The sequence below is a fragment of the Phocoena sinus genome, chromosome 8, assembly GCF_008692025.1.
Source record: "Phocoena sinus isolate mPhoSin1 chromosome 8, mPhoSin1.pri, whole genome shotgun sequence".
NCBI lineage: Eukaryota > Metazoa > Chordata > Mammalia > Artiodactyla > Phocoenidae > Phocoena > Phocoena sinus.
Genome location: NC_045770.1, coordinates 103,338,138 through 103,347,164, shown reverse-complemented (window position 1 = coordinate 103,347,164; position 9,027 = coordinate 103,338,138). Strand labels below are relative to the sequence as shown.

The window sequence follows — 9,027 nt, the reverse complement described above, 5'->3', positions numbered from 1 at the left end:
TGTGCCCCAGTTTCCTCTGAGATCCCTTCCAACTGGTCCATTTTGGGCCCCAGTGGCCAGTCCAGGACCACCACGGTGCCAGGGATTTTAGGCCGGACACAGAAGTGCTGGGGAGCAGTCACTGGAACATCTCAGGGGAGTTGGTGGCTGGTTCAAAGGGAGCAAGCAGTATGCATGTGAAACAGAAGGTGGCTCTTAGAAACGGGGCAAGGAGGGATCAGTAGGTCAGAGTGGTCCTCTGTAGTTTGTCATTTCTCACCACATTACCAGTTAGCAAGAGAATAACATTTTAAAATCCTTTTTTGATTTTGTTTTAATTAAATCCTTTTGGGGGCAGAAATGATGCCTGTAAGCTTGCCTTTGCACTGCTGGGCATGGGTTTCTGTCTCCTCTCTCTGGTTCTGTCCAGAGGCATCTGTGCAGGGGCTGGAGCTCGTTTTCTTTATGCACCTCATTAGAACCAGAGAGAATGTCCGGCACCCCTCGGGCCATGCAGTCCCAGGCCTGAGTTGCTTCCACTGGCCTATGGCAGGGGCTGCTAGTAGGGCCCGGAGAACTGTGCTGCAGTGAGGTGAGAGTTAAGCGTGGCATGGTTAGTGAGAAAACAACTCACTCCTCTTGGAAAGGAGGATGGAAAGACAAACAGAGATCAGGCAGGAAATGGCCGAAGATATTTTAAAAAGCCAGATGTTTGTACATCAGCAGGGGCTCAGAATACGCCTGTTAAATTCTTTAAGGAATTAACAGATGTTATTAGAGGTCATCATTATTTGAGACTCAGAGAGGAGTCCCTGAGAGCTAGGAAATAGTAAATGAACCTGCTCTGAGGTTGAAAATGGGGGTGGTGTCTGGGGGTCACACGTAAAGGTTTTGTTTTTTTTTTTAATACATTTATTTATTTATTGGCTGCGTTGGGTCTTTGTTGCCGTGCATGGACTTTCTCTAGTTGCAGTGAGCAGGGGTTACTCTTTGTTGCGGTGTGTGGGCTTCTCATTGTGGTGGCTTCTCTTTGTTGCGGAGCACAGGATCTAGGCACGCAGGCTTCAGCAGTTGGGGCACGCGGGCTCAGTAGTTGTGGCACATGGTCTTAGTTGCTCCGCAGCATGTGGGATCTTCCCGGACCAGGGCTCGACCCAGTGTCCCCTGCGTTGGCAGGCGGGTTCTTAACCACTGAGCCACCAGGGAAGTCCCACATAAAGGGTTTATAACTTGGGCAAACATGTAAATAGCGTCTCATTGGATTCGTGTCGTCAAATGTTATACTTATTTTTACAGCACCGATCACAGTAGGAGAAATTGCAGGAGACCTAATTTACATGTATAGTGACACGAGGGCTACATGTGTCTAAAGCAACTAGGTTCCAAACCATTAAAACATGATTTTAAAACCATTGCTAACTTTGCAAGAAGTAAGGGAACTTCCCAAAGACCCCTTCGAAACAAGGAAGTGAGCGTAAACAGCGTGTTGGAACTGTGCAGCCCTGCTAACACTGCAACCTTGAAGATTAAAGAAACACACAGAAGACTAGACTTTGGCCCAGACATTAAGGTAGCTGAACCCAAGATTGATAAATTAAGTCAAGATCCTGGAAGGGGCTATACCTTTAGTGAAAGACTAGACCAGAAAACCTCCACCCACCAGTAAAGGGAACCTACAAAGAAAACTGCCTCTCCTTGTGGTGGGAAAAAATTAAGAATAAGATGGGCTCCTGTGAACCACGGCACCTGCTACCACACTGTCCTTCAGCTCTGGGACACCTTCCCCCGCCAGAAACTAATTTATCATGATGGTAGCGCCGCCTTGTGTCTGGAAGGAGTAACTACAGGCTTTTCTAAAGGAGCGCCCCCAAATCAGGATCTTCAGGTTTTCCAGGGATTAAATGCAACCAATAAAAAAATTCCCACGACAAAAAAAGCGACCAGACCCGCAATGAAAAAAGAGCCACCATGGATTCAGGAGAAACAAAAGCAACAGATTTATCCCTCCAAAGATTTCAGATGTTAGATTTATCAGATACAGAATGTAAAATAACCATGCACAAAAGATCTAAATATATAAAAGAATTAAAAGAGAAGAAACAAGACAGCATAAAAATGACTATATATATATATTTTTTAAATTTATTTTTTGGCTGTGCTGCACAGCTTGCGGGATCTTAGTTCCCTAACCAGGGATTAAACCCGAGCCACAGCAGTGAAAGCGCCAAGTCCTAACCACTGGACCACCAGGGAATTCCCTGATTATGTATATTTAAAAGAAGAAAAAAGAAAAAGAACTGTCACAGCTGAAGAGAATTGGGAGGTAGGTTGGGAGAAATCAGAGTGCAATGCAGAGATAAAAAAAGACGGGGAGCCAATCTTTCTGCCTTGGGGCTCTCTGGATCCCGTTCCTCATCTTCTCAAGACTGATTCTGCTTCTGAATATAATAACAATAATATCTAACCTATATATAGTGCTTAAAATAGCACCTGGCAAGTAGTAAACATTTTATAAATATTAATTTGTTTAATTCTCATGACTGACCCATATTATTTCTGCCTCTTAGGAACAGGGACTGTGTCTTATGCATCTTTGCTGCCCTGGAGCCTTGAATGCCTTCTGAACATAAACTTTTAAATCAACTGAAATAATGCACATAATTTCTTTGTCCCCCATTTTGCATGTGGCAAAACCTGCAACATCGGATAGGACTGCCTGACCCTGATAAAAAAAATTAGGTCTGTTGGGAGTAGCCGAAGTCCTCTTCGCCTTCTCTGGCTCCTTACACCTTATGCCCAGTGCGTGAGGAAGTCCCACCAACCACAGTAGCTTCCTAACTTACTTGGTTTTCCGGTTTCTACTTTTGCTCCCTACCTTGCCATGTATTCTTCACGCAGCAACTGGAATTAGTTTTTTTCAAACATAAAACATATCATGTTCCTCCTTTGTCTAAATCTCCCCACTCTCCCCGCCCCCCCACAAAAAAAGAATCTTCCTGTCTCGCTTCCAATGAAATGTAAGTGCTACCATCTCAGAGGCCCCTGCCCACTTCTCTGCCCTCCTCCTCTGCTTGGCCTTCTCTCATTTTCTGTTTCTTAAACCTGTCAAGCGGTTTCTAACCTTAGATATTTGTACCTGCTGTTCCCTTTGCAGAGAACACTCTTCCTTTGGAAGAGTGGGTGTTCCCTTCTTATCAGTCACTACTCCCCCCCAACATTTCCCTGACTCCCCTCCCCCAGTCACTCTCTAGGACATGGTTGTTTTATTTTCATCTTGGCACTCACTGCTGTCCAAAATCACCGTGTTTATTTCTTTACTTGTCTTTTCTTTATCCCCTCTACCAGAAAGGAAGGGTTTAGCGAGGAGGATCCTCTCTGTCTTGTTCAGCACTAGCTTCAGGTCCCAGAACAGGACCTGCTCCACAAGCAGAGCGTTCAGTACATACGGCTTGAATGAGCCCATGGAGCCACCCACCAAAAGTTAAGTACGATACACGATATCAATGCAAGAAAAGAAGAGATGACTGGTGGCTTTTTCTTTATGGCTGTGCTGCATGGCTTGCGGGATCTCAGTTCCCTGATCAGTGATCGAACCTGGGGCCCACGCTGTGAGAGCGCCGAGTCCTAACCATTGGACTGCCAGGGAACTCCCTCTTTTTGGGGGACTGGTGGCTTTAGAAAACAAGCTCTAGGGCTTCCCTGGTAGTGCAGTGGTTGGGAGTCCGCCTGCCGATGCAGGGGGCGCGGGTTCATGCCCTGGTCCGGGAGGGTCCCACGTGCCGCGGAGTGGCTGGGCCCGTGAGCCATGGCCGCTGAGCCTGCGCGTCCGGAGCCTGTGCTCTGCGACAGGAGAGGCCACAGCAGTGAGAGGCCCGCGTACTGCAAAAAAAAAAAAAAAAACAAGCTCTGGAAAGAAGTCAGCAAGAAAACCCTGCGCTCTATCCCGCTCCTCCCACAGGAATACGACACACCTGAGAACAGATTGCTTGTCTGCCCCTTGGTTGCTTTGGTCAGGCCTTTAGAGATCATGTAACTTTTGGTTTCAACATTTAAAAAGAGATATGTCAGAACTGGAATGACTTCAGAAAAAGGACAATTTGAATGAATACAGGTGGGACTTCCCTGATGGTCCAGTGGTTAAGAATCTGCCTTCCAATGCAGGGGATGCAGGTTTGAGCCCTGGTCGGGGAACTAAGATCCCACAGCCCTCGGGGCAACTAAGCCCACACACTGCAACTACTGAGCCTGTGAGCTCTGCAGCCCGTGTGCCACAACTAAAGACGCCCGCAACGAAGACCCAGCACAGCCAAAAAAAAAAAAAAAAAGAAAGAAAGAAAGAAAAAGAATACAGGCAGGAGAGCAGAATCTGTGGGGAAAGGCTGAATGATTTGGGACCTTAGGCAGAAATGGAAAGCCAGCAGGCAGCTTCAGAACTGTTTAAAAGTGAGTGGGCAATGACACACCTCTGTCTCACTGTCGGGCTGCCAGGTGTTGAGGTGGTCAGTGAGGACGATGAGCCAACCTGAAAGAACAGTCGGTCTTTATTCACTGAGTGCTACTGTCTGAGAGGCAGAAAGAGGCGCCAGCTCCCCAGGGGTCCATTTTCCCAAATGCAACAGCACTGGGGAGGGTCAGATGACACGGTCTCCTGCCTCTTTATGGACAGTGGGAGTGGGGTGGGGAGTGGGGGAAGGCAGGGAGAGAAGCGCTGGGAGTGAAAGGTACTACATCAAAGAGGAGGAAGGGTCTCAGCCCACGCCCCCAGTAAGGAGGTGTTGGCGAAGCCCCTAGAGAGCGCCTGAGCCGAGGCCACACAAGGAGGTCCCTGGGCTGGTCTGAGTCCTTGACTGTGATGCTCCCCAGAAAACCACACCGCCCTGCCTTGTGATTCCTGCGGTCGGCGTGAAAGGCCTCATGTAGGATTTCGGCCTGGAGCTGCACTCAGCAGCCAGGGTCTGTCTGCGTCCAAAGTCCTGGTCCTTTCCAGGTGAGCCGTCCTCTTCCATCCTGCTCCCATGCAGGATCTGGCTCAGGCCTCCCCATCTGTCACTGGGACCAGTGGGAGTTTCTCTGCCTCTAGGTCTCACATCTTTGACCCACCCTCCACATCTCAGTGTTCTAGAACCTCACAAATGACCTGTCCCCACCATGAGTGAAACCCTTTGGGGGCGCCCCACCACCAGGCTTGGGGGGCTACAGGTGCCTCCAGCTCTCTGGGCCTCCCCGTGCTCTCTCGGGACAGCTGCCTCCTCGCCTGCCGCCCTTTTGCCAGGACTATCCTTCCCACTCCTCTGTCTGTCTGTCCTTCTGCTGTAGCTCAAAGCTCACCTGCTCCCGAGGCTCCCCAGGGCCACAGCACTGCGCACACGTCTTTATGACGACCCTTAATCACACTCCACTGTCACTGTCTGCAAGGTCTTGCCTGGCGGGGACACCATCTTCGCAACCTTGTCACGCAGGAGGCCTTGCTGAAGAGATGTCGTGAAATGATCACATGAATGAAAAGAAATAATGAATGGCTATTCCAAATCCTGCCTCCTTTTTTTTGGCCACTCGGCTTGCAGGATCTTAGTTCCGTGACCAGGGAGCGAACCCAACCCTCGCCCTCTCAGCAGTGAGAGTGCAGAGTCCTAACCACTGGACCACCAAGGAATTCCCCTGGCTCCTTTTCGTTCCCCTGGAATGTCCCTAGCTTGTCCCCTTCTTTCTTAGACACCACCCCTACCATGGCAATCTGAGAGAGAAATCAGAGCAGCAGAATGTCCTGGGCAATACTTGGGATCTGCCTGTTTGCCCATGAGGAGTCCTCACGTCCTGGGAGTCCCTCCTGCCAGGAGAGGCTCACTACTGGTCATCCGCACACAGCTCGATAGCCGCGTGGCAGCGACCCTCAGCAATCCATTTAAAAATCTGAGGTGAACGTTTTCACCCTTCTCCCGTGAAAATAACACCCTGGCCTCTTTTCTGATTAAAAACTTTATTTCCAGAAGCAGAACTGTTTTTAACACAGAATTCAAGGGATCGGCCTGTCTGTAAAGCCCGAATTCCACCTTCCCAAGTCCCTGACTCCACAGCGGTTCAGGAACCATGCAGCCTAGCTTCACTCCCTGACACCCCATCGTTAGACCCTCTTCTCAGGGCTTGGAGAACTTTCGCTCAGAGCTTAGACTTAGTCTCCCAACTTGTCTCCCTTCAACGCTTTTCACAAAAGCTCCATTTCCACGGGAAAGAGACCAGCCCCCAATCTGCCTTCTGAGCGAGGGCGTTTCCATGGGAAACAGGAGAGGAGGGGCTCCGGCTGGAAGGGCCCTTCACAGGCAGCAGAGTCGCTCCACCTCCTCCTCACAGGCGTAGAAATTTGCAAAGAGCTCAGGGCCGGTGCCCTTGCACTCAATCCACCTCCTCAACGTGCCCAGAGCCCGGAGGGCATCGGCTTTGGTGGGCAGGGGCTCCAAGACGTCCTCTCCGCCCCCACCCTGGTCTTCCGTGCCCACCTCCTCTTTGCACACTCCAGACACAGGCTCCTCACCCTCCAGGTCCACAAAGCGGGAAAACTCCTCGAGGCTCAGCCCACCGGGGACGGGTGGCATCTCTGAGGCTTTGTGCGGGGCCAGGGCCGTTTTGCCTGGAGCCAGCCCTTCCTGAACAAAGCTGCTCACGATGAGCTGGAGAGGCACCTTGGCCCAGGCCGCCGCTGCCATGTGTAGAGCATCCAGCACTGTGATGCCTGCCCCGGCCTCAGCTAGCGATGTGCCAGCCCTCTCGCTCTGGACGGCAGCCAGCTTGCCCAACAGACGGCGCCGGTAATGGGCCTTAAAGGCCTGGACCACGGAGCTGGGCAGGGAAGGCGTGGTGCTAGCAGCGGACAGAGGCAAGAGCTTCACGTGGCCGAGCCCGGGCAGGCCTGCCAACTCCTCCACCACTCGGGCAGCCAGCAGCAAGGCTACCTGTCGGCCCTGCCGCCCCATGTCCCGATCAAACTGTGCCAACCATTCTGACCAGGGGATGGCCAGGTCAGGGTGGTAGGAGGCGGGCAGGGCCTCACTGCTGACCCCAAAGAAGCATCTTGGGGCAGCCTGGAGCCCACTGACCAACACCCGCCGTTTCTCTGTGCCCCTGCTGTTGGCACACAGCAGCACCTGTACCCGATCACACACACCCACTCTGCCGGGCACTGCCCGATATAGCAAGGGCACTTCAGCACACCCAAAAATGTCCTCTGGGGAGAAATCTTTAAGAGAAAGAGGCAGCTGGGCCTGGGGCGTGGGAGCTGGGGGAGGCAGCTCAGGGGTGAACGGAGACACCACTACGTGGCGGGCCCCGAAGCCCACGTTGTTTCGGCGTTTCCAGCGGACCAGCCAGCCAATGCTGGGCACAAAGTCCTGGCCCATGATGTCGGCCAGCTCCTTGGCTTTATGGAGCAGCATGGGCCCCGTCACCTCCCAGGCCTTGGCCTGGGCAATGTGGTACCAGCAGAGCAGAGCCTCATCGATCCCGCTGTACTTGGACTCCCGCTTGCGCTTGCGCTCCCGGTTGGCCGTGCCACTGCACCAGTCCGCCAGCAGCTTCTCCTTATTTTTGCAGATGCGGGAGATCTGGGGCTGGGAGACCTGGAAGCGCCGGGCCACCTCCGACTGGGACATCTTGGACTCATCCAGGAGTTCCAGCACCTGGATCTTCTCGGCCAGGGACAGGGCGTGAAGCTTCTTCTTGCTGCACAGCTCCATGGTGTCTCCACAGCACCTGTGTTGGGAGGAAACGGCGAGCGGGGGCAACAGTGGAGGCCACTCGTGTTGGGAGAGGAGGTCAGTAAGAAAAGAGATATATGAGGCTGGGAGATAGGCTGGTGTGGGGGAGAGGCCAGGGAAGACTGGACCAGCTGGAAGAGGGTGAGGGTACCCTGAGCAGGAGGTGGGAGGGCTGGGCTGAAAGGAAGGGAAATGGCCAGGCTGAGTGAGCAGTGGGCCGGGCACTGATGAGGAGAAATGACAGAACAGAGCCCAGAGGAAGTGGTCCCCTGGTCAGAGGGAGAAGGGAGTCTGGGCTGCGGTTTGGGGGAGAAGGATGAATAGAGCCGAGGGGACAGCTGCAGAAGCAACAAAGGAGAGTGGACGGGCGAGGACAGGGGGCCTGGGGCTGAGTGGGGCAGGTGTAGGGATAATCAGAGCTGGCGGGAGGAATCCCCGAGAGGGGGAGGGGGAGGGGGGATGATGGCCTAGGCTGGATGTAGATGAAGATGTTCGGGGCAGGGTGGTGGAGTTAATGAACAGAATTGAGGTGACAGGTGTACAGACGACAAAGAGGGACGGATTGGGGGCTGAAGGAGCAAGTCTAATTTGGTGCTGGGTCCTGAGCAGGTAAGGCTGAGCCAGGGTCCCGCCTGGAGGGGTAGTAGGAGCACAAGGCCGAAAGGGCAGGTGCACAGGCGACGAAGGGCCAGAGGGGTTAGGAGGCCGCGGGCAGCGAGAGGGGCGGGGTGTCCTCAGCTGGGAGGGTCGTGGCCTGGGAGGGGTACCACGGCGCGGGGACGAGCGTCCGGGACCCAGGCAGGCCGGGAGTCGGGCTCCGCAACCCGGCCGGCCTCTCCCCACGGTGACCCGGGGTCCGTCGGCAGGGCGGACCCAGTTATCCTCCCGCCGGGCCTCCAGGCCTCCCCGCCTCCCCGCCTCCCGCTCCGCACCCACCTCTGGCGCTCGTCCCGCGGCTCCCGCCCCGGCCCCGGCCCGGCTCCCGAGCCCCTCTCCCGGCGGTTACGGGAGAGCAGGGGAGGGACGCGCGGAGCGGACAGAGGGGCTGTGCGGGTGGCGGGCGCGCGCACAGCAGGGCCTCGAGCGCGCCGCCCGCGCCGGGCCCTCTCCCGACAGGGAAGACCGCGGTCCGCAGTTCAGCTCCCACCGCCTCAGCCCCGCCCCGGCCCAGTTAGATTGGCCTTCGGTGGCGTCCGTCCCGCCCCTGGCTAAGTCTCATTGGGCATCGCGAAAGTGGCGGGTCGCCGGGTCCCCCGGGGGACGGAGCTTCCAGTGCTAAGGGACGGCGAGGCGGATCCCG

General features: G+C 54.3%; 1 protein-coding gene across 1 annotated transcript; it reads right to left on the bottom strand.

Moving 5' to 3' along the window:
- Positions 1-5,945: 5,945 nt before the first annotated feature.
- TIGD3 (tigger transposable element derived 3) lies at positions 5,946-8,831 on the bottom strand. The gene is made up of 2 exons (XM_032638752.1): positions 8,664-8,831; positions 5,946-7,722 (listed from the first exon to the last, which is right to left on the bottom strand). Exon 2 carries the CDS (start codon positions 7,704-7,706, stop codon positions 6,291-6,293), a length of 1,416 nt encoding a protein of 471 aa, XP_032494643.1. The 5' UTR covers positions 7,707-7,722; positions 8,664-8,831; the 3' UTR covers positions 5,946-6,290.
- Positions 8,832-9,027: the final 196 nt, after the last annotated feature.